The sequence below is a fragment of the Anarrhichthys ocellatus genome, unplaced genomic scaffold (assembly GCF_004355925.1).
Source record: "Anarrhichthys ocellatus isolate YVR2014 unplaced genomic scaffold, GSC_Weel_1.0 scaffold8, whole genome shotgun sequence".
NCBI classification, from domain to species: domain Eukaryota; kingdom Metazoa; phylum Chordata; class Actinopteri; order Perciformes; family Anarhichadidae; genus Anarrhichthys; species Anarrhichthys ocellatus.
This window is the reverse complement of record NW_022280038.1, coordinates 5,443,908-5,467,995: the sequence shown is the minus strand read 5'-3', so window position 1 is coordinate 5,467,995 and position 24,088 is coordinate 5,443,908. Positions and strand designations below refer to the sequence as shown.

At 41.4% G+C, this 24,088-nt stretch overlaps 2 protein-coding genes across 5 annotated transcripts; both read right to left on the bottom strand.

The window, feature by feature from the left end:
* Positions 1-878: 878 nt before the first annotated feature.
* Positions 879-18,921, bottom strand: slc12a1 (solute carrier family 12 member 1). The gene is made up of 26 exons (XM_031848493.1): positions 13,941-18,921; positions 12,640-12,780; positions 12,235-12,310; positions 10,818-10,913; positions 10,312-10,451; positions 10,094-10,204; positions 9,876-9,987; positions 9,653-9,780; positions 9,335-9,419; positions 9,032-9,192; positions 8,832-8,939; positions 8,602-8,725; positions 8,197-8,298; positions 7,816-7,971; positions 7,623-7,722; positions 6,980-7,091; positions 6,495-6,635; positions 5,748-5,854; positions 5,548-5,630; positions 4,946-5,071; positions 4,178-4,306; positions 3,758-3,869; positions 2,712-2,798; positions 2,435-2,570; positions 2,249-2,316; positions 879-2,145 (listed from the first exon to the last, which is right to left on the bottom strand). The coding sequence occupies exons 1-26, from the start codon at positions 14,196-14,198 to the stop codon at positions 2,010-2,012; spliced, it is 3,135 nt and encodes a 1,044-aa protein (XP_031704353.1). The 5' UTR covers positions 14,199-18,921; the 3' UTR covers positions 879-2,009.
* On the bottom strand, positions 18,918-24,003 carry ctxn2 (cortexin 2). 4 transcript variants are annotated; one of them, XM_031848495.1, is made up of 6 exons: positions 23,789-24,001; positions 21,497-21,657; positions 21,185-21,411; positions 20,931-21,066; positions 20,520-20,794; positions 18,918-19,938 (listed from the first exon to the last, which is right to left on the bottom strand). In XM_031848495.1, the coding sequence occupies exon 6, from the start codon at positions 19,867-19,869 to the stop codon at positions 19,624-19,626; it is 246 nt and encodes an 81-aa protein (XP_031704355.1). In that variant the 5' UTR covers positions 19,870-19,938; positions 20,520-20,794; positions 20,931-21,066; positions 21,185-21,411; positions 21,497-21,657; positions 23,789-24,001; the 3' UTR covers positions 18,918-19,623. The 4 variants fall into 4 exon arrangements, with proteins under 4 accessions (XP_031704355.1, XP_031704354.1, XP_031704357.1 ...); XM_031848494.1 differs by having other exon boundaries at positions 20,931-21,411; XM_031848497.1 differs by lacking the exon at positions 20,520-20,794 and having other exon boundaries at positions 20,931-21,411; positions 23,789-24,003.
* Positions 24,004-24,088: the final 85 nt, after the last annotated feature.

Genomic DNA, 24,088 nt, shown 5'->3' with positions numbered 1-24,088 from the left:
CAGAGTAGAGTTTTTTTTCTCTGTAGCCTGTTACATCTTTAACAGACTGTGTCCTGTTTGTGACTATTTTGTCTGCTGCTTCATTTCCTTTTATGCCTCCACGAGCAGGTACCATGCAGCAGATCTAGTATTTTTTAATCAGAATACATTTTGCTGGATTGCCAACATTATATCTTATTGCATATTTTGTATACTGAGAAGGATATGGCGGACTCTAGTGTTAAACAATTGCTCATTATGCAATTTCCCTTGGGATACATAACGTTTTCATCTAATCTTAATTATATAATATCATCATTATATTGACTAATCAAGCTAATTTTTAACAACCTTCTTTTCAAACTATTATTATCACTTGAGAGTTGAGATAATACAGTCGGATCCAAAAATCTCGAGTCCATTGCTGCCCCCCTTTGGGAATACATCATCATTGCCATACAATGTTTGCATTCACAGTCAGTGCTGATATTCAACATGTGCACTAACACTTAAATGTAGCCATTAGCATGAAATATATGTATTTGTTTCAGATTGAGTTTCCAAACAACTCTTTTTGGCCATGCCAGATTTCGCCCAAACCTTGTTTCTTTGAAACAGAGAGAAATCAGAAAGTATTTAGTATTTGTAGTTGCTTGTCTCGCATCTTGCAAGTTCATAGACTTTATAGCTTTCAAACCCCAGTGTGTTAAGTTGTTACAACAACCATGATAGTAAAAATAGATAATTTAAAGTATAGTTTATACAAATTAAAATACTCAAGTAATGTACAAATAGCTTGTGACATAAGCAGGTTCCCATTCCACTGACACATTTCTCTGGAAAAACAATATCTGACATTATCTCAACAAATCAACTTTTAAATGACAGAGACAAGAATGTGAGCAGCTCACAATTTTATTAATCCTTAATATCAGGTAATCAAAATTATATAATTAAATAGCAAAAAAAACATGTTAAAATATACAAAATAATTGGTTTTACAATCATTTCAATTGTCCTGAAACATTAAACATATTTAAATATTTAAACAGTAGTCTGTATAATGTGGAATGGTGAAACAACTTCAGAGTATTTTACACCCAGCAAATATCAAGGAATGTTTAAAAAATAATCAAACCATGGTTTAAAACAATGGATGCAATCATTTAAGAAAAGACAGGTTTTTATGCCTCAAAAATAGCCACTAGTGAAGTCAGACATCTACTATATACATTTATTTTACAATCACAGCAGCAGGCAACACAGTCACTGAATGTAACCATTGAAAAGCAGCCTTGTGTCTCTGCCTGTGTCTTTGGCTTTGTTCTTTGGACTGATCTGAGTTAGGAAGACGTTTGGTCCGACTTTGTTCACACCAAAAAATATAAGCTTTTTATGAATATAACAATATCTGAGCATTAAGCTTTTGTTCTGTACTTTCTGAAAAGAGGTTAAACTTTGCCTGAGCTCCTAAATTCACATTCAGACTGTCTGACATTTACAAACTCAATGTCAGATATGCATTTTTCTTAAGACTTTATTGTTGTTCCTCACTGACAGCATTCATACAAAACCCTGAGTGCAGCAGGGCATTACGAGTTTACACTGGTAGCCAGACAGTGTACTGGCACGCTGGCTGGTTTTCCACAACTTGCCACAAGATATCATAAAAAGGGCACATACCAGACAGTGATAAAAACGGGCTAATGGGTAAATATTTACAAGGTTTAGCTGTGATTGATTGAAAATAGTTTTTTTATTATACCTTTGTCAGATACGCCTGCTGACCAACCTTTCTGTGTTTTTTTTTTTTTTTAAAGATATGTCTTATATTTTCTTGTCTAAGCACTTGTGAGTAGGAAAGTCTTCAACAGGACCTTACTGAAACTGCTTGTGTTTTATATCGTGGATGTTGGTCATGCCGACTGAATAACATCGTCCAAAGTTCTGGTGTGCTTTATGAACATGGTCCATCATTATGATACTTCCATTAATCTCATTTATAGCTTAGTTTATAGCGTGCACGGTGCTCAGGAGTAGAACGTAAGCACACTCTTGTGGTTGCCTCTGATGAGCAGGGTGGGTGGAAGGTCCTTTGTCAGAATGTCCAGCCAGGCCATGTAGAGGAAGTCAGAAACGGACTCCTTACGAGCAATGGGCATGCTCCTACAGGGGGTGAGGGCACAGAGTATGTATGAGTATGAGAGTATGTTAGACACCGTTTCTACTAAGCTTCAATGTTATTCTGGCAACAGTTGGCTATACTTACACAATGATCAGGTTGGCTGATTTGGAGTTTTCCTGAAGCACCTCGTTCAGTCGCACCTGGAGGTTGGTCTGTAAAACAGCAGAATTTACTTTTCAACCTAATTTTGCTGTTTAATGTACCCACCTCCAAACCAAACTAATACATGATTACGTATGTAAAGTCTTCACTTAGTGTCAGTGGGTTTACCTTCTCCTCAAAGGTGCTCAGCTCTTCGTCAGTGATTTTCCAGGGCTGCTCTTTTCGCATGGCTTCAGCCTGAGCGGTGTCTTTAGACCCCTCATGCAGACAGAAAGGCTCAATCATGTCCTCTAACTTCTTAAAGCTGGAGGAAGGCAGATAAGAGCATGAGCTGAATTTGGAAAGCTGTTTTTTTCTTATACTATGCAGATACTATGAGGTGATTAAAGTTGACTATTTCTGCAGCACCATCTGGTCTGCTGTCACCATCATAACTGTCAATTACCTGTTGGCGCTGGGTTGGACGTGGATGTTATCGATGACATTGATGTCCGTACAGTTAATTCTGAATTTTTCCAACAGAGACTTCATCCTGCGAGACAGATTATCACACACTCATTAACCTTCATATAGATGTTGGTATTTATTTCCATGCTAAATAACATTTCCTGTAAAGGGATGTTGTTGGCTCATGAATCTTCATGTCTGGATTTTGCCAATTAATTTCCCAAAATCTAACTTCCAGCCATTAAAGCTTGGGTAGAAAATATATTTTTTGGCGTCATTCCATAATAACCTTTCAGCATATTGTAATTCAAGCGCTACCCCAGGGGAAGCAGTTTTCTGGAAAGGGCTGAACAAAAAAACCCACGCCAGAATTAGAAAATATACATTCCACATCCTGCAGCTCTTCCCAACCTGTCAGCCCCTCCCACCAGACGAGGATGAGCATAAGCATGCGCTTCATACAGTAACCTGTTCGAACACTAGTCATTCAACTAAACATCATCGTGATTTGAACAATATTGAAGAAGCCTTTCAAAGATGGAGATTAAATAATAGTTATATAATAGCTAAAAGTTAATAGCTAATAGCCTGCTAACCGTAGCCGTCCCAGCTGCAGCTCAAACTATTAGAGAGATGGAGAAAAATGTAGCCAGTAGCTTAGCTTTCTGCTAGCTGCAACCGTGAGCCTTTGGCTCCATCTCCGAACTGCTTTGCTTCTTACTTTTTTGGGTTGCTTTGCAGTGTAGGCAGTTATTGCCAATGCTGGAAGAGCAACTTTTCTTGCCATTGAATGGGGTTTTCACTGAAGGGATGTGCACTTGCATCTGCATTTGTAATCGGCCGAAGTCTCACGTCACGTCTCTAAACCTAACCCACGAGCTAGCCTAGACTTTCTAAAACCTGAAAACACAGCTAACAGAAGGTGCAGACATTATTACAATATCTTGAAAGGCTATTATGACATTTTTGCACAATGAGGCCAGAATAAAGAACTGCCTACCCTAGCTCGAAGCTAGAATTTATAGTGTTTTTTTTTTTACTCACTCTTGCTTGTCCTGCTCACAGCGTCCAGGCTGCCCTGCGATGAAGATCCTTAATTTACTGTCTTTCCACTTCTTCCTGGTAGTGAGGATGTAGGGGAGCAGCAGGGTAAGACCTGAGAGAGAAACCAATTGGTGTTATTGTTCAATATGTATCTTGGTAATTCACATTTGCCAAGGTGGTTATATGTTTGCACTTGTCAGTTTATTTCTCTGCTACTAGGAGATCTATAGGCATTTATAACTTCTAGTTTACCATTTTCCCCCCTTTTTTTTGGTTTAATTTTACTGTTCACGTTTTGTTAATTTTACGTTGATCGCTTCCATCTGCACGTTGTCTGCATTAGTATGAGGGAGAATGTGACCTGTCTATTTTGATAGTGAGAAACATAGGAGAAGGGCGCCTTGGGGAGCCAACACCTACCTCCATCATCAAACAGCCACCACACATCAATGGTGCCTTTAGGCTGTTTCTTCTGGAACCGAGCGCTGGCCTCCAACAGCTTCTCATTCATCTTGGCAACCTGCGGGGGCGGAGGGCCGCACACCGACACTGAGAGAGAAAAAGACACGAGAAATGAGGAGCAGATGAGGGAGAGGAACGGTAGAAGGCAATCCTATTCTTTGGTGAAGCGTGGAGAGTTGAGTTGGATGGGAAAATTAGTGCAAATCAACATTAGGAGCTGACTCTACATCAGCGGGAACAGACATCTCTCCAGATTGCATACTAACGACCATCGCAGTCTTGCCAGGACACAGCTCATTGGTGTGTGTGTGTGTGTGTGTGTGAGTGATGTAGAGACGGATCGAGTGAGAGGCTGAAAGCACCCTCGTGTCTGGATTAAAGGGCTGCTCTTAAGGGATGCTCTTCGAACTGGAACGAAAGGGACCATATTATTGGATTACACCCTCAGAGACATCTTAAGAAGGAGCGCGTGATTCAGTTATATCTCAATGGGAGTGGTGGGGATGTTTCCAAAAAAAAGATGTGTGCGATTGGTTTCATTCGTTAAACGTTTGTTACATCATTGGAAATATGATCTCACTCTCCTCCTCATATTGACGTAGCTCCTCTCCCCACATGTTCAAAGATCACACTCGTCTTATCGTGCGTTACATTGCATAGATGGAGGCCTTTCAGAAATGTCAGGTCAGATTTGATCAGAGAGAAATAACCTCGAAGGAGAGATACCTCTGGTTGTGAGCACTTGCTTAGAGGATTTCCTGGACTTCCTGAACATTCCTTTTGCTTTCCCACCGTTCGACAGCATGTCTTTGTCCAGTGCCTGTTGCTCCTTCGCTGCTTTTAGCATGTCCTCTGAAAAGACAGAAGACATTTCCTGTTTATGATACGTATGTCTGTGAATAAGCATGACATTACCAACGATTATCTTTGGTATTGTAAAGATCTCTACAGAGGCTCGGCTGTAAACTGGTACTTATTCTACCGTCTTATCTGTTAACTACCCGACTTTTATAAATACTTCGTAATCTACAGAACAAAGTGTCCTGGCTTATCAGTGTTACTCTGGGTCGTTGTCAGAATAAAAGTCCAGCAGCAGTGGAGTTTTTCTTTTGTTCTTCTTCTGGTTGATTAAAGGAGTCAAAATTGATTCAAGGTCAGTTCAGGTGGACTACTACTCTATTTCTTCTTTTAAATTATTCTGCTATCTTGTATCAATATTTGCTGCTATTTTGAGGTCACTTATTTCCTGCCATTGTTTTTCATCCTCACCTACATTTGGGTCTAAATCGTATAGTAGTGGTATTTGTAGAAGAAGTTTTTCCACAGACCTTCCGCTTCCACGATGTGCGACATATCAAGTCCCTGGCTCATCCTCAGCACCAATGTCCCGTACTCAAAGTCAAATGCATCACTGTCAAAAACAGAAAGAAGATGAGGACACCAGTCCAACACTAAGATCTCCCATCTATGTTTAGTTATTGGGTACATTATTGTCACATGTGCTTCTGTGTATTTGTTTGCGACTTACTGCAGTACTCCCACATAACTCTGCACCGCCTCTGTGCCCGCAGTCCTCCAGTTTCTCTGGAAGCCTATCAGTAATGTGTTAGGCTTCATGCGGCCAAGACCAGAAGCCTGTAAGGAAAAGCACAACACTCATAGCATAAAGATAAAACCCCAGATCAGATAACTGAAGCAACACTAGGCCCACCTGCGGTTGTAAAACCTGGAGTCCCAATTAACTGGAGAAGAGAAACAAACAACAAAACTCAACATGTACTATATACAAGACGGCTATGAAGCTGTTTTACTGCCAGAAATTATGACCAGATCACCCAGCAGATATAACTTTGTCTGCAGGGACTACTCATCCATTGCAGTGTTAATCAATTATAGCTCTTAATCTGCCATGCTGTTTGAAGTAAGCAGTCCTGACAATGAACCGGAACCTTATCTCCCCAGAGCGATAGCCTGAGCCATAAGAATGTTTTCCCTGGTCCTCATTAACTCTCTCCTCTTCTACCCCCTGCAGTAATGTCCCAGCCAAATTCTTAAGACAAGTTCAGAGTCATAACACAGCAATAGATACTCGCTGTTGCGAGGTTACAATTGGTCAATAAAACCTGTTTCTGCAATGTGTCAGCCCGCCGTACCCCTCCGATGAAAACTCGCAGGTTACACATTAATTGAATGGGTTAGCATGTCTTTCTTTTTTTGGGGGGGGGGGGGGGGTTCTCTCCAGTTGAAGAAGTGTGTTGTAAATGAAAGCACTGACCTGCAGCAGGCTCTCAGTCCCTTCCCTGAATCGCTCACAGGCCACAGCAGCGTAAAATGCCTTGCGTTTGGTCTTCCTGAGCCACAGCTGGTTCTTCTCCATGCCAGCGTTCATCTCTTCAAGGATCTCTGATCTCGGACCCTGGAGAGATCACAACATACAGCTGAATGTGAGTGGAAGTGTTTTTGCGAGTGTGTTTTAAAGAGCAATACACCTTTTTCATATTCAGAAGACACAACTGACCCTTAACCTTAGTTTCAGGTATCCAGACAGTTGGCATTTCATTAATCCCTGCTTGATATTTGCATGAATATGTGAAGTCGGCACAATTTTTATATTCGCTTGATGTGCAAATCTTGATTTGAATAGAAGTTTGATACAAAGTAAAAGGTATCAAATACAGATTTGGGAAAGAGGATAGTTGCAGCCTTGGTAATATCCATTGTTTTACATTTGCAAACAATAAGATAACAATAGAACCTTACCACAAACACTTCACAGCTGAGACAGAGTCCATAGTTCTTAGAGAGGCAGTGAGCCAGGTCCAGGAGAGCTGGTCTGGCCCGTGCTGCGCCCGTCAGTGCTAAGATCTGAGGCCTGAGAAAGAAACAAGAATGTGTTTCAATGCCTCTTGATATTAACTTGGTATTTTTTTATTAAAATGTTCTTTGATTTTAACGGTTCTGCTTTTTATACGTCCTACAGATAAAAACAAGTTTTTATTTTATTACTAGCTTTTATTCATCCAAATTAATCCCTTTGAGGTTTTAAATCTCTTTTACAAGGGAGGCCTGTTCAAGATGGCAGCGTACCACATAAAAACACTGATAACAGACTACAGCAAAAAGTTAAAAACATAACAATTTCACATAAAAGACAAATAAGACTGAAAACAAACCAGGAAATTTCATCAATGAGAGAAAGTACATTTAGTGCTCAAATGACCCAAAATCCTGTCTTTAAAATATTGCATGCTCATTTTAAAGTGTCTCACACCAAGAGGTGGGTCAAAAAAACGTTAAAAGCGCTTTCACCAGGAAAGGTGCAGCTTCTAGGAATGAAAAGGTGGTATTGTTTTGAATATATATATATATTTGCACCCCCAGTGATGCGATGCAGACTTTTTACCTGAAGTTCTTGACGTGATCCTCGACACCCGACAGAGACAGAGCGTTGCTGACCGCACTCACAAATGTCACCGCCTGCGTGGACGAACCCCAGTTCACATCTGGAGAGAGAACAGGAGTCCTGACAGGTAAGATCTACCACGCGGGCATCATGAATGTGCTTCCAAACGTGCATTCTCAAACGAGCGTCTCACCTGGCTTCTTGACTGTGACGTAAATGTAGAGGAGGATTTCAATGGCGTACGTGAGTAGAGCAGCCCACCAGTTGATAACAAACATGACAACACAGCAGAGCAATGCGCCCAACAGCGAGAGCCACATGTTGTAGAATTTATATGCTGGTCTCCAACCTGAAGCATGACAGAAAAAAAGACAACATTTAGTAACTGCAGACTTTTGGACAAGTGACGGGTAACAGACTGTACAGATATAACTTCCATGATCAGGGACATGCAGTATTCAAATCTTACTTTGAATTTAAAACAAATCCAATTCCACTCAGTTCCTCCCAGGAAACGTCTTAAGTCTGGTACTTTTTAAGAAAGTGCGTTATGTTGATATATTCACAGACCCACCTGGAGATTTGGCGTAGGATGCATGGAAGCAGGAGAAATTGATGAGGGCATAAGATGCCAGGAAGAAGTTTGAGATGATAGGAGCGATGGTGTTGAGATTACCTACAGAGACAAAAAAAAAAGCATAAGTCAAATTTGAAATCAGCTTAGTTTCTTTCACAAAGCATAAAAGTTTGTTATTTTTATATTTTTTCATCAGAATCAGAATCAGCTTTATCGGCCATGTATGCGTACGCATATTTGACTCCGGTTTTCACTTCGCTCTCGATGTACACACACAAATTTACAATAAACAATCAAAGTAAAAATATATATAAAAATAAAAAAGGGCAGCAAAAAACAGACATTTGGAGCTTAAAATCTAATTTAAGATAAAGATATGCCGTGACAGATAGTTGAACTGACCAACGAGAATGAAGGCCGCAGAAATAATGAATGTGAGGACATAGCCACGGATTGGCTCGTTGTTCTTGCCATATCCTTTGGCAAAGAAGTGCAGGATCTTGTAGATGTTGTCTTTACACAGTGCCTGAGGAGAGACAGAGCTAAGGTTAGAATAGATCTTTTTTTGTGTGTTTTCAGGAGTTAAGAGCTCTGAAACTGCATTTAGAAAAGAAACGAGTTGAGTTACTGACCTGGAAGACTTTGGGAGCGCTGACGAGGGAAGCCAGGGCTGATGAAAGTGTGGCTGAGAACGTTCCAGCAATGATGAGGGGACCAAACCCAGATACCATGGTCATCACCTGAACCAGCGGTGAAGAGAGGAGAGTGTTAGAGATGAAAAAATAAAGGAGCTCCTTCTCATGCGCAGAATAGAGTTTGAAAGGCCGTGTACCTGATTGGTGTTTATCGAGCCAAATTTGCATTCCTCTACTGCACAGGAAGAGAAATTATAGCCGAGCTCACAGGCAGCTAATGCTGACGAACCATTACATGATGCTCCAGCTGTAATGATGTCAGTTATGTTTCCTGTAGCTTCACGGACAACAGTGGCAGCTGACCAATCAGAGAGAAGAACAGATGCATTGTTTAGGAACAACAAACCTCACAGAAATACAAAATATTGTTATTTAATATTTATACGTGTTATGAGTAACGTTTCTCATTGGCGTTGCGTTTCATGGATTACTGTACTTACAAACACAGAGGGCCACAGCCACATAGGTGACACCAGTTATCAGGATGGCCAGCAAGGTACCTTTAGGTATGGCAGCCTGGGGATCCTGTAAAACAAAATCTGTGTTTCAACATATTCCAGGCATAATGGTGACTATGATGGAGACTGTTTCTGTAATGAACATATTTTAAACCATTAAAGTAAAACAGCTACAGATACTGTCACTTTATTCAGAGAATTCCTTTTTATCACCTCCACCCTTTTCTTTCAAAACCTATGCACCATAGCAGCTAACCTACGCATGGCTCTTATGCAGTGACATCTGCATGAAAAAGTTACCCGCAAGTCGCCAGAGATGTTTGCTCCAGCCAGGATCCCGGTTGCAGCAGGGAAAAAGATGGCAAACACTGAAAAGAAGCTCTCGCCGTCTTGAAAAGCTGGAGTAAAATTCTCTAAAAAGATGTTCGCTGCGAGAGAGGGAGAACGAAAAATGTAGGTGAACAGGGCTTTGTGAATGATTCAAATCTTCACATTTTTGAGTCTTTTGGAGAGGGTGTCTTACATTCATAATTGAAGATGCCTTCGGAATTCTTCTTCTCAGTTGCAGGAATGAAAGTTCCTACAAATACGTTGACTATGGCCGCCAGCAAGATAAAGAGTAGAAGAATTTGTGCCTGTGTGTCCAAAAAGAATTAAACAGGTTAAAGTTGTGCTTGTATGTTTTACCACAACAAGCCCAGAGATTGTAGAAAACAACCAGCACTAATGTTCATCTCTCACCTTGGCCTCCCATTCCATTCCAGCAATTGATATGCCCAACAGCAGCACCACGGTAATAATGCCAATGATTCTGATGTCGTTTATTTCATCCACCATTATGGCGGCGTTATCCTGAGTGCGGCAGAAGGGACGGAAGAGGCACGGATAAGTGTATAGTCATAACATCGTGCCCCTTCTTCAGTCAACTGATCATTACAACGTCACACACACACACACACCTTGAGCAACTCCACCACGGTCTCGGCGAACCCCACCACATACATAGCTACAGCCACCGCATTGGCAAAGGCGAAAATTAGACCGATCGACCCGCCAAACTCTGGCCCCAAACTGCGAGATATCATGTAGTAGGCTCCTCCTGAAAATGTGAAAATGACAAGATAAAGCATAACAGAGGTGGATGATTAATCACCACATCACTGATTCATTGATTTGATGTTGGGACAAGTTTAGGAGGCTGAAAACAGAGACAAGGCCTCCAGGGGTGACATTCAGGTGCAGTTTTGATCCTTTTATCTTTATCTACACAAACTGTCCTCCTGGTCATTCCATTCTCTCAGGAAAAGATTTTAAGTCAGGATGAGAGTGTGTGTGTGTGTGTGTGTTATCTCAGGCTTTATACATTTATGAATAATGTTTAAACAGACAGCCGCAGAGGCTCTGCATGAGTGAAATGCCTGCATGAAAGGTTTGCGACATGAGGGTTGATGATGCGTTGTCTTACCTCCTCTGACCACACCATTCGTGCATATGGCAGACATGGAAAGGCCAGTGATGGTGGTGACCACACAGCTGAGAGCAATCACCACAATTCCCAGACCTGAAATGCACAAAATAATAGTTTCTCAACAACAACTTACTCAGGCGTTGTGCTAAAGTAATCAGTCATAAAACCCCACAAGTCCACTTTAAACTTAGAGATAGTCAAAGAGGCTATGAGTCCCAGCCGTCTGTGTTCCTGCTCTGCTGTACCACCGGCAGCTTTTTCTGCTTCTCAAAACCTTTTAGTTACGCTGGCTGAACAAAAGCTGCGGCCGATCGATAGGTTCTAAAGCAATGAACATACTCATGAAGCCATTTACACAATTTCCCCATTCTCCCGGCCTCTTGCACACACACACACACACACACACACACACACACACACACAGATCGCTCATAGAGGTTTGGCTCATAGAATATGACTGTCAGCAAGCATTATGGGATCTCAGAAAGGCTTGTTCAGTTAAATTTGTCCCAAATCAATCACTTCCTGCAAATGACAGGAGAACCATATACCTTAAAACAAATCACTGATGCCTAACATCACTGGCAACAGGGTCTCATTTCTCAAAACACTGACATTTAGGATCAGTCAGCTGTTGCTTGAGAATGACTATATCATCCTGAAAAAACACTGGTTTAACTTCATCTTTGGCTTCAATTTTGATTGATCATGCTTTTTTTAAGGGCTCTATTTGCAACACTTCCAAACCTAAGCTGAGCTGTGTAAGAAGAAGACAGCTATGTATCTCAGGCTATGTGCAGTTATAGATAATGTTTAAGCCGTTGGTGCACTGGCCTAATGAGTGGAATGCCTGTGTTGGTGGAGAATGCTCCCCTAGTGAGTACCATGTGTAGTGTTGGTGAACGCAGCCCCAGGCCTTAATTAAAACAACTGTTGGTCCATGTTCTCCGTCTCTGTTGTGGCTGGTCGTGTTTGTTGTTACAGGTATGTAGTTAAAGTGATCACTGAACATGTAGAAGTCAGCCTTTTTACACTGTACACATTGACTGCCTTCTGTGTCAGCTTTGATCCAATGTGTCGGCTGAGCGTATTGTGTGTTGGAACCCCCTGACTCACTTTTTTAGAGATCCCACATGTCAATGCTCCCATGCCTCAGCTCAGTTTCCCCAATTTGGCTTAGCTTATGTTGCACCGTCAGTGTTAGATAATTTGGAGTTGTTTTAAGGTTTCAGATTTTATTGCCACACCTGCACAAACTGTCAACAACTGAATTCTTGAGTAATTTGGGGAAAACTCCCCTAAAACTTGCAACTTTCATTTGACTGGAAGAAAGTAGCGATAGGTAGAGAATGGCAATTACAAAAAAAATTACGCTGTGCTCCATCTAACCAACATGTATCCGTGTCTCACTCACCCCAGCCTGCCTGACCAAAAATCCAGGACAGACGGATGAACAACATGACACCCCAGATGTTCAGCATGCATCTCACCTGTGGAACAGAAGAGCGATAAGTTCAAAGTCTTGTGTGGATTGTGATTCATTATTATGTCAAGTGAGAGAAACACTAATATTAATGAAATGCTATTTTTTTTTAAAAGCACTAAACATTTTGGGGGCTTTTATTTGATCTTCATGCCAGCAGCACAAACGATGACCCAGCAGCACTTGAATAACAGCAAATCACCCCCAGACTCTGGTCTTGAAAGCCTCACTTGGCCCTGCTGTGTTATCAAGCCTCTTCCTGTCAGGTCACAATTATGTAAAGCGACTCTGCGTCTATAAAGCAGAGGAGACCCGTCGTGACCCGACATAACTCACCAGGACGCCCCTTATCCAGCCAAACTTTAATAGTCCTTTCTCGGTGTCAGTGGGGATGGCAGACTCCAGATCATCAGAGGGGGTCCCGTCACTCCCCTCACCATCGTCCTCCACGGTGTCTGGCACAGAGATCGCTCCATTCTGTTGGGAAAATGTAGAAGCAAACATAAGGGAAAGGAAACATGTAAATTTGTCTTATAGACACAACTGGGATATATTTGTTTTTTGGGTTTTGATATACATTTTTCAATCGTAAGAAAGCGCATCATCATCATGAAGAAGTTGCCGTGTCTGTTGCAAAGTGTTTTCTGTCTTTTGCAGCAATGTGTTTGGCTTTCTCTTGCCTCCTCTGTAATACACTGGAGAGAACTTATGGGGAAACCACTGAGGTTTGATTTGGATAAAGATTGATAAAGCATTTGCAGAGACATTAGACTGTAGAGAGAACAAGAAAAGCCTAATTTTAACTTTTTATGCAGATAATTACAGACTGTTAAATTACTTTCTGATTGACTCTTCTGCCCTGACACAAATGATCCTCTTGAGTCTACTACTACTGACTACTTGAAGCATGTAACTTCATGTCAGGGTTATTAATCAGTGTTTAAAAAGCAAAATAGATGAATTCATCATTTGGATACATTTTGTTTGGCCATAAAACTACAAGTCAGTTGTATTTATTCTTTTGGGATAAATAAGACATTTTCAGATATTTTTATCAAGATGCTGATGATTGGGTAATCAATGTCCTTACACATTCACACAATATCTCTTAAACCTCTATCTTCATTACTCATAATTTATTTCATTTTCTGCAAAGGAAAACTGCTAAAATATTTTTCAGTTTTTTGTCCGTTCAGTGATGCTAATCTAGTTCAGCCTATAAAATCCAAATGACCTATAACTCCATCTCTTTTGCAACACAAGGCAGTATAATAGCCTAATAAAAAAGCACTAAACACTCTAAGTGTGACAGTTGCTCCCAGAAATAACTTTCAGTGTCCTTTTTAGTTTTGCTAGTCCTTGGGCAAAGATTTAATGGCTGAACTGTGGACACTGGAAGTGATGTTTGAATGATCAACGACTGTAACATATCTGATTTTACTTTGTTTTGAGTGATTGAATGGACCGTGTAGGTCAGGAGCAGAACAAAGACTGCAGTTAAAAAGCCAGTGACTTGAGTTTAGGAGAAAAACGGGTGTAAAATACTTTCTGCAGAAGGTGAGGTGAAGGACGAACACGCAGACCAGGAAAACAGAAAGACAAGAAAGGAACAACTTCACAGACATGCATGCACTCACCTTCTGAAACACGTTGTGGAGCTCCTGCAGGGATGGTCGCACGGCCCGGTGACCACTCACACTGCCTGCATTGCGATAGAAGTTAATGTTGGGCACCCGGTCCAAAGTGTCGTGACCAAAAGCGCTGACCACCGAGGGCCGGACCGTCCGGTGGTCCCCGTTAGAGAAGTTGGTGTCCTCGTAGACGGGAGGTTCATCCAGGTTGGAATCATAAACGGGGTTATCGTGCTCCCCTCCCTTAGACCTGAGCCTCTCCATCAGGAATGCTGATTTAAACAGTCAAGGATCAAACAGCAGTGTGGGTCTCCAGTCATCCAACAGTGTTTTAGAAGAGCAGAGTGCTGCATCAACAGGTGCAGCTGTCCTTGGTTATTGATGTATGGACTAGACTAGGATTAGACTTCTAGAGATCTCGTCTGCCGGTCTGAGCTTCTTGTGAGTAAGCTTGGTTTATCTAAGATGGCCTACCTTTATACCCTGCATCCCAGGGTCATACACTGGCTGCCAATTATTGGCTAACTCTCTAGATCAACCCTCAAAAACCTGAGCAAGGGGTGTCAGATATGTCCTTGCTCCATCCTCGGGGACACAAAGGCATTGCTTAACGATTAACCAAGTCATAAACGCCAAACGAGAGATAACGGCTCTCATTGCCTTAGTTCTGGAGCATTGATTACTAATAGTATTGTCTGAAGTGCAGAGCAACAGCACATGTTGTCCTGTGGTTGTCGTTTATGGGGCTATGGATATTATCTCCTCACACCTGTGGGCCCTTTGGATGAATCACCAGGACACATCCACAAGGAAGTTCCCACTATAGGAAAATAACTATGTAGGAAAGATTTCAAGGTTACAAACCCTTCATGATGTGTACTACTGTGGCAGGAAAAGATAAAGCTAGTATGGGATGTTAGAAAACAATACATTCATAAACAATAGGATGTAATCAATAAAACTATTGTGATAACAAGGGGGAAATTAACCTTATAGTGACTAAGACATTGGGCCCTTGAGTTGTATAACTGATCATGTTATGTTAATAGTATCTCTAATGATTCTCTTTGTCACAATGTGCTAACAGTAAAGTTAATGTGTCGGCTAACGCAGAAGAAATGGCCGTATTCATGAGGAAATTGAGAGTTAATATGAGACCATGAATTACAGGAACATGCCGGAGGCACTTCTTTATAGCCACATGACTTCTAAGGTGCCTTTAACATTCCTTTTAACAGGTAAACTTCCTTATTACTGATACACCACAGTGATTTATGCATACAGTGAAAGGCAGGCTAATGACTCGAGATCTAACCTTGGGTGAACTGCAGGCTGCAAACAAATACTCCAGCACATGTTTTTACATGCACATTGAAAGGAGACAATCGATTTCGCAATCTTTATCACATTCGGAACACAGTGGCTCAACGTTGGTACAATTCTCTACAACAATGATACTCACTGAGTCATGTATCATTGAGGAAGGAAAATTGTCCACAGGGAACGTTATGTACAACTCTCCTCTTCCTCACTTCTGTTTTATTCAGACTGCAACAGGTGACTTCAACTGGTAAAGGTGATATTAATCCTTAGCTCTGTGTCGCAATTTGCAGTGGTGGTTAATTTAAGTATTTAAGTTAAGTACAAATACCTCAGAATTGTACTTAAGTACAGTGGTAAATGTACTTACTTTCCACCACAGCATGTTTTTTTTGTCAGATTTGACATTTATTCTGAGGTTGAAACGGAGGAAGGTTTTGTCTCATACACACTGTCTTTAGTGCAGTTGGAGATCCTCAGGTCCTGCCGACTGTCTGGACTTGAGATTAAGGTGATTCGTTTTTTATTATCAGTGCTGCTGGACTTTTGTCTGCTGTGCTTGAGTGAATTCAGATTTTGCAGTGCTCCTGTGAGAACTGTGTAGCCTCTATGGTGAATCCGTGGCAGCAGGTGCATCTGCTCCAATTTGTACAGAACAAGGGAATCTGCAATTTAGTTAAAAGTCCAAAGTGCTCAAAAGAGGCAGAAAGAAACCCGTTTAATGGATTTATCAAACCTTGCTCTGCTCACTGCAATATGAAAAAGTGAGCAAAAGTGCAGATACCAGCAGGCAGGATTAGCCTACTGATACTATATCTAAAGGGGTGCAACAAATAAAAGGGCGGGTATAAATCATCTCAGCTATATATACTCCAGTCAGCATAGTTCTCTTAATTATACCTGCCAATCAGAAATAGAATGAAATATCTCCATCAAACATGATCTATTATGTATGCTTTGTTATAGAGAAACTGATCATCAGATATTATTTTCTATATTTTTAAAGAATATTATTTAAAGGTGCATAATCCGAGATTGGGAGCATTTCCATTACTTCTCAACATGGCAGTGCCTTAGCCGGCTCGCAGCCAACGGTGCAGAGCTAGCAGCGCTAACAGTGCAAAGTATGGCAAACACACGCAGAGGAAGAGCGACTTCATTCTCTGCTCAGGTAGAAATGACTCCACTATATCTTTATATAGCAAATAGTTGTTGCTCTACTAATGCTCTGAATGTTGTATATTGCTCCTTTTGAAGAATCCTGCAAATGACAAAAGCAGAATAGTAAAATGTCATTTCGATTCATTTAAAAGTAAATTATTAAACATAACAGATTTATAATCATTAATAACTGATATGAAACATTAATACGTGTCATGGTAGGTAATCATTGACCTATCCCTTAGAGGTTTTCAACATGGTAAAGTCTAAAATCCAACACAGCCTTAGCTGAGGCTTCAGATTTGACAGGAGCGCTCTGACTTAAGATTTCAAGTCGGCGTCCGGCTCATTTGAGAACAGGATTTCATCTATTTGAGGAAGAGTAATTAGTTCATGTCATCGTGGTCAACGTCTGCAGCAGCAACAGAATTCTCCACTTTATCCGCTGATGACGTGTTTTTGTGTAGTGTAAAAAATTAGGTTACATCAAGACTAAAGCATAAAATATTGCCTTTTTTATTATCAAAATATAATATCAACAAAATAATTACTTTGGCCACTTCACTGACCTGATTGCCTCAAGCTATTTTGGGGAATTTATGGTACTGGAGTTCACAATAATTGTATATTACATTGCTGTTTGGATAGCTAGTAATAGTATTCTATCTATTGGTCTTATCACAACAAATCAAGGACATAGCTTGTGAGGTCCGAAGACCACAAGTTATAAAACTGATGATTGATAATCAGCAAAAGCTAAGGTGCAATATTCAGCTGAGTCATTGGTCCTATACTATGTAACAAGGAGTCTGTTACATTAGTGTCCTAATAACTTCTGTGTCCCTGAAATATGAATATTTCTCATCATTTTGATTGTTCCTGATATCTATTTTTGTTGTTGCGTGCAAAAGAATGTAAGATCACTTAAAATATGCGTAGTGTAACTGTAAAATGTCCTCATAATTCTTCCCTATATTTGCAAAGATGACATCAGTTGTCTATCTTTGTTCACAAAGAGGAAGTGATTGGTATTTCAAATGAACTTCAAACAACTTAATGAACACCGAGATATGAAAAAAACAATTCAAAACGGCACATTTGTTAAAATTTAATAGATTTACAACCCTTCCTACTAGTTGGGTCAGTTATTTTCCTAGGTGGGCTTGTAGACTAAGGAGCAATGGGGCTGTGTATTTTTCCACTAAAATAGATTTCAGATAAGGGTGTCACATAGGTGATGGAGACAATGGTGCAATAACGATCGCATTCATGACGGGTGACGTGTGTCGAGGGAGGTGTGTGTGGTGGTCTGGCCTCAGAGTGTGAACAAGATCGTCAGTGCACATACATACACACACGATAAGTTCCTGTTAGAGAATCTACTCCTTCCAGGGTTTATTCAAATTTGGATTGTCTCTTTGTGTTGCTCCCTCTCTGTCTGTTGCCACAGCGACGTTGGACAACTACCGGCAGAGTTTAGAAGCAGAGAAGACATAAAGGCTTGACATTTTCGTAAAGATGCATTCCGCACCTCTGCTATGTCCTGTAGCCAAGACGGTCCCCTAAAGTATCATGCTACTTTGTAAAAACTGATCACACACACACACACATTTTATTCGACGTGCTTCGCAGATTGCAATAAGAGAGACAAAAAACAAAGATATTAAATATTTTAAATTGAAGAAATTCTATTTATTTCACATCATTGAATCAAAACTATATCAATGAGAAATCTTTACTACCAGCTGAGCAAGCAACGGGTCAGGAGACGATCTGTCATCATGATATGCCACACACATGCGTGCACGCACGCACACACACACACACACACATGCACGCACAAACAGGTGCTCTAATGTTTCTAGATGAAGGCACATTAACCCATTGAAGGTCACAGTAAGGCAGATTCACAGCACTAAGGAGAAACCGTAGACTGTAGAAATTAGCAAAGGAACACTCAAATCTTTCACCGGTCTGCCGTATTACAGAATCTCTTTTTACGACTGCCCTGTCCTCCTCTGTCTGGAAGGAAGAGAGCAGGTGAGAAAGGGTGAGCATGGCTGAGAATAGGAGGAAAAAGATGTTCATGTCCAGCGCTGACAGACATCCCACCCCTGTTTCCCATGTGACCTTTTCCTCTGCAGACAGGTAGAGTGAGAGTTTATCACTGTCATTAGAAAACTAGCAGTGCAGAGCGAGTGAGTCCTTCCTAGTTTCCACTCCTCATTTCCTTTAAAAGTTCTTTGGCTTGGTCGCATCAGCCAACCTTTAGACAGAACGCTTGACAGACGGAACCGTTGACAGTCCATAAATCAACATCGTCGTATGTCTTTGCAGACACACTATCGCAAGTAAACAGTTTGAACTTTCGTTTGCGTCATTTAGAAACAGTAACACCACAATGTAAATCACAATTTGTTCAGTTGCCTTTCACTGCATGATGCCACGGAAAGGACCAATCTGCACACACACACACACACGCAGCAGCAGCAGCAGCGCAGCAGCAGCAGCAGCAGCAGCAGCAGCAGCATTCCTTTGGATCACCAACAGATTGGATTTGATTACTCCACAAAGCACTAGCTTGAAATAATACCCTGTATCCAACCATATACATCCCCGTGCAGAACAGCTCTGCTGTGCAGAGGTGCAGCCACTCTGTTTCCCATTCACATAAGGAATCTTGTCCCTGAGTCTTCAAAATACATCTGAATAATCCCACTTTGCACCCTAATCCCCCACATTGTCCTGCGAGCATCCACCTCTCATCGTCCACAGACATTCAACTTGTGGGTGTGGGTTAAAGGGAGCTTCAGCCATTTCTGTGTAAATCGATGAGCTGAAACGCACACCCCCTTGGCAGAAGAGCAAAGAATATGACACAGCAGCTGCATCACACTCGCTCAGACGCACACAACAACAGACAACTCGTCACACACAGCAGGGAGACTCCACACTGGCTCTAAACTAAAAGTGCACACACATTGAACAACATACACAGCTTCAGTCTCTTGGTCCGGTCCGTCACAGAGAGATGTCTTAAAGGTGTGTCAGGTGCAATGGTGATGCAGGGCTGTGGCTTGCGTGTGTTTGCATGTGTGCAAGTGTATCAGTGTGTACATGTGTGTATATATATATATATATATATATATGTATGTGTCTATAGGCATTTCTGTTTGTGAGGACATCCATGGATGTGTGTGTCCCTGTGTTAAGTAAGGGCGTACTCAAACGTCCCTTTCTCCAGCCCCTCGATGCCATCGGCCCAGTTGGAGGAAGGCATGCTGCTGTAGGGGTCCAGCAGGATCCTGAAACACCTTACTATCAGCAGCCCCAGGAACACCAGTAGCATCCCCACGAAGGCAAAAGCTGTCTTCTGCTCCAGAGTCAGAGAGTGCACCATCATGTCGTTTCCGCTCATGGCAGCAAGGGAGTGGTTGTAGTGGACGCTACACATGGTAAACCAACATCTAGGTGCCTCATCTCTCCTCTGATAGGGTCAGGCGTTTCGAAGCCTGCATGTTACCTGGACAGAGATCACATGATGGCTTCAGATGAGTGCCGTCTTGTCTCCTCTGCCGTGAGGATCCATTTAATCAACATAATAAATATTACCACGTATAATGCATACACTGTGTCGGCTGGGGGAAATAACAGATATGGGAAGGAGAAAATACAGAAATTCCACAATTAAATATTGTGAAATGAGCTGACCATGAAACGTGAAGGGTTAAAGGTAGCTATAAATAGCCTTTTTTTGGATGTGGTATCAAACAGATGCACGGAGACTTCGATCTCTCTCTCTCTCTCTCTCTCTCTCTCTCTCCCTCTATCTCTCTCTCTCTCTCTGCTCCTCTGGGAATTTTGCAGAAAATTACAAAAAGCAAACATGAACATAAGAGTGAGGGAGACTGCAGGGAAATGTGTTCAGTGATATGAGCCAATACCAAGGCTACATCCCTTGAAGTCGGGTTAGAATTACAGTGTGTCGCAGTGCATAGCCAGCTGTTAAACACAGGCAAAGCGGCATGGTGTCAATGAAAACGTCACATCTCATGAAGATGTGATGTTATGTATGTTTGGTTTAGAAGAGAGGGCTGTCTATACCTGTTGCGTGCGAGCAGACGCCTGCCATACAGCGTAATTCCATTCGACAAGAAAGCGACGGGGATTGACCAAACATCATCAGGAAATTGGTGTAGTCACACAGGTGGAAGTCTGCTCCTCTCATTCTTTTCCTCCTTAATCTTTCATATGAACTCAAGCAGCAGGTGGATCGGGTGAGAGGAAGGGAGGGGGTGCGGATGAGAGAGGGAGGGTACATACAGGGAGAATTGGGAAAGACAGACGAGGGAGAAGGAAGTAGGATGATGAGCGGGACACTGCACAAGTATGCATGGTGAGAGAGAGTGAGAGAGGAGAGAGAGGAGGGGAGTGAGGTAGGGTGAAAGACAGAGACTGCATGGACAGATTCTCAAGTGAGGATGTCTGGGGCGGGGGGGGAAGCAAGCATCTCACCGTCATTATCGTTCCATCCTCACAGACCTGTTGCTGCTGTTTCCTGTGACCAACTCCTCTTTCTTGGAGTCCTCAGACACATATCCATGAATCCATCCATCGCTGACACGCTGCATGTGCGAGGCTAACCTCCCATCTAAACAAAAAAAGCTGTAGAAATAAAGAGAGAAACGGGGAAGCGAGGGAGAGGCTGGATCAAGCTATGATATGTGTCTCTCCCCAGATATACAGCTCCTCTCCTTGTGCTCCCTTACTTGCTGCCTCCTACTGATTATCATTCTGTTTCTCTATCTCTCGCTCCAGAAGCACGCACGCTTGCTCCTGCTGCATGGCAACCACTTGTTAGTCTCACTCCACTGCCTCAGTCATTCACAACATTCCCCTCCTCAGCAACAACGGGGACGGATGCAGCAGTATAAACAAGCAATCCGCCTCTTCTTTTTCTTCTCTCTTCATACTCCCCTCCCCTGGCTTTTTGTGGCTTTTCTTAAAAAAAAAAAAAAAAAAATGACTCCACCAAAATGTGACAGGAATATCATGGTATAGCCAACAATGCTGCCTCTTACCGCTCCTGGCTAGTAAAATGCTGCTGCAAAGGTATTTTTGGTACATCACAGCATCATCCTCCAAGCCTGGTTTGATGATGTGTTTTTTAATTGCTGCAGTTTGCTGTGTCAAATTGAATTAGCCCCCTCTGCTTACAGGCTTTACGAGCTCCCTGGACCTGCTGAGGGAGAAGAGACTGGTATTTACTGGAGTATGAAAAGCAGTATTGTACAGGAAAACTAGACAGCAGGTCATCTGATTGCTCACTGTAGCAGAATGCAGCAGTGAAGCGGCTGGCCATCGGTTTCCATGTTATGCAGTGCAAATTCATATCAGCGATGTAGTTTATGTCACAGTGGTGCAGTGACTCGGATCGAAGGATAAAGCATGCCGCCATGAGGGAGCTGGTGTTTGATGTGCAATAATTATTGGCTTAAAAATGGTACAGAGAGCTCCATTTCCTTCTTTATTTTGGTTGTAAACAGCAGAATAATTCCCTGAAAGAACAAAAACACAGAGATGAATAACCTCCTTTGCATTTACTTTTACTTCAAAGCTTTATTTTTCTTGGGTCACAGTCCTGCTGTGCTGTTAAAACTTGGCTGTACTTGGGTAGAAATAGTGGTCGTGTGGCACCACTGTGATTTGCCGAATGAGTCAGCTACTAAATTTTTATCTCCCATTCATTTCAAGGACAGCTCTTGCAAATTGGATGAGGAGATGTCCCACGCTGTACAGACAATGACATTGTTGGACATTTTACCTCGTTGAGGTCGAAATCGTAAACTCTCGTGTAAAGTCACCAGTGATGATGTCACGTTACAGACAGTGTGAATTGTATGTCATTATTAGAGAGGATTTCAGAGGTCCACTCGTGTGAGAATGAACAGAAGTTCAATGACTTGCCTTTATCAAATCTGTCAGTGTGATTCAATCACATGAGTGCGAAGGTGTGCTGATGTGCTTTGGACTCTTTTGGCTCAGGAAAAGGAACTGTGAAGGTAATCTACACCTGTTGCATAAAGCATTTTCAAAATACTACCCAGCGTTCATAGGACAAAATGATAAAGATTGTTAGACTTTTATCTCAGACAGACAACAGGCCAAGAGCAGAACTGATATTGAGAACTGTAAAACAATGATTCTATGAAGTGCTCTAACAGTATCCCGCTTTGATGTTAATGAACTCTACACATCTGTACAAGTAAGTACAAAGACGGATGCAGTGAAGTTGCAAAGACTTTAAATACTTCATTAGGCTTCCCCCCTTAGCCTGACTGCTGTAATTACTAATTATCCTGGTGCCAACAACTTAATTCAATTTACATAGAGGTCTGCCTTTTTAAAATATATACAATAATCTGCAATATTGTTATTAAAGACATATTGTCAAGGTGATTGTGCATATTATAGTGTACAATACAAGAGAAATACAGCTGTTGTTGCCAATAAAGCAAATATGACCACCAAAATATTCTTAAAAATCTCTAATGTTACTTTGTGGCATCACACCATAAATAAACAATACATGAAATGTTAATGTGACAGCCTGACTATATTGTTGCTTGAAAAATTCTAAAGTTACTTTACTGAATGTGTTTTGCTACTCAGAAAGTCCCATTCCAGTTCAGGGAAGGAAGCTTCAAAATAAAGGAAATATATTATCAGTTTATTGACCTGGTTTTACATTTACAGAGCAATACTTGTTAACATCTCTGCTATGTTACCCGAGCTATGGTTGTAATTGAAAGATGTTGCAATCTGTCCTTCATTGAACCTGACTTAGCAGTGGCATCCGTTCCTGATTGAAGTAAAAAATGTAGTTATTTTCCAAAGTGATGTTGCACCATGTTGTTGAGTTTGTGGCAACAGCATGCAGCAAAACTAAGCAGCAGTATTGGAATCAAGACACTTTGTAAATGGGTATCCCAAAAGTGACTTTAAAATGGCTTGGCTGTTAAGATTCAAATGAAAAAAAATGTACCCTTAAACCTGACATTTTAAGCAACTGCCCAGTTGGAGTTGCTTGTTTTCCAGCAGGACTTGCTTTGAAGCATTGCTCAGATGTAAACACGTGTTAAATGTCTAAATAATACTTTTTGTTTAGCATAAAACTATGGTTATTAAGGTCAAAAGGTTGCATTCTTCATATCTCAAATAACATTTAACAATTACCAACTGGACAGTTTTCTAATCTAAAATCAACTTTATGATATTGAAATGTCAGATTTTGAATTGAAGTGGAATTATGCATTGCTGTGGCTCGTTCTGCCCTATATCATGAGCATATTGATGAGTATTCAGGGACTTACTGGTTCCTAGTAGATAGGCTACATCAAATGTCTAGGCTTTCTGGGGCCTGGGTACTGCTCAGGCAGACATGCATCCATCAGGACGGGTCACTTTCTGCTCACTATTTAGTTACTCACTCACTCTCTTATTCACTTGCTGAACCCTGAAACTGTCACCTACACTTGGAAAAATAATGTGCTCAATCTCTTTAAATATTCCCATTTTGATTTGTGTTTATACTCCAATAACACTGACTCCTGTACCGTTTATACTCTATCCACACAGGCTGCCTCACAACAGCGGAGATCCAAATCTCGCGT

What these genes read in the sequence shown, in the direction of transcription:
- ctxn2 (XM_031848497.1), bottom strand. Translation starts at nt 19,869, where the DNA reads ATGTGTAGCGTCCACTACAACCACTCCCTTGCTGCCATGAGCGGAAAC.
- slc12a1 (XM_031848493.1), bottom strand. Translation starts at nt 14,198, where the DNA reads ATGGAGAGGCTCAGGTCTAAGGGAGGGGAGCACGATAACCCCGTTTAT. An exon ending in GGCTGTGGCCCTCTGTGTTT is followed by an intron (nt 9,193 to 9,334) that starts GTAAGTACAGTA and finishes CTGATTGGTCAG; the next exon opens with CTGCCACTGTTGTCCGTGAA. An exon ending in TGTGAGCAGGACAAGCAAGA is followed by an intron (nt 2,799 to 3,757) that starts GTGAGTAAAAAA and finishes TCTGTCTCGCAG; the next exon opens with GATGAAGTCTCTGTTGGAAA.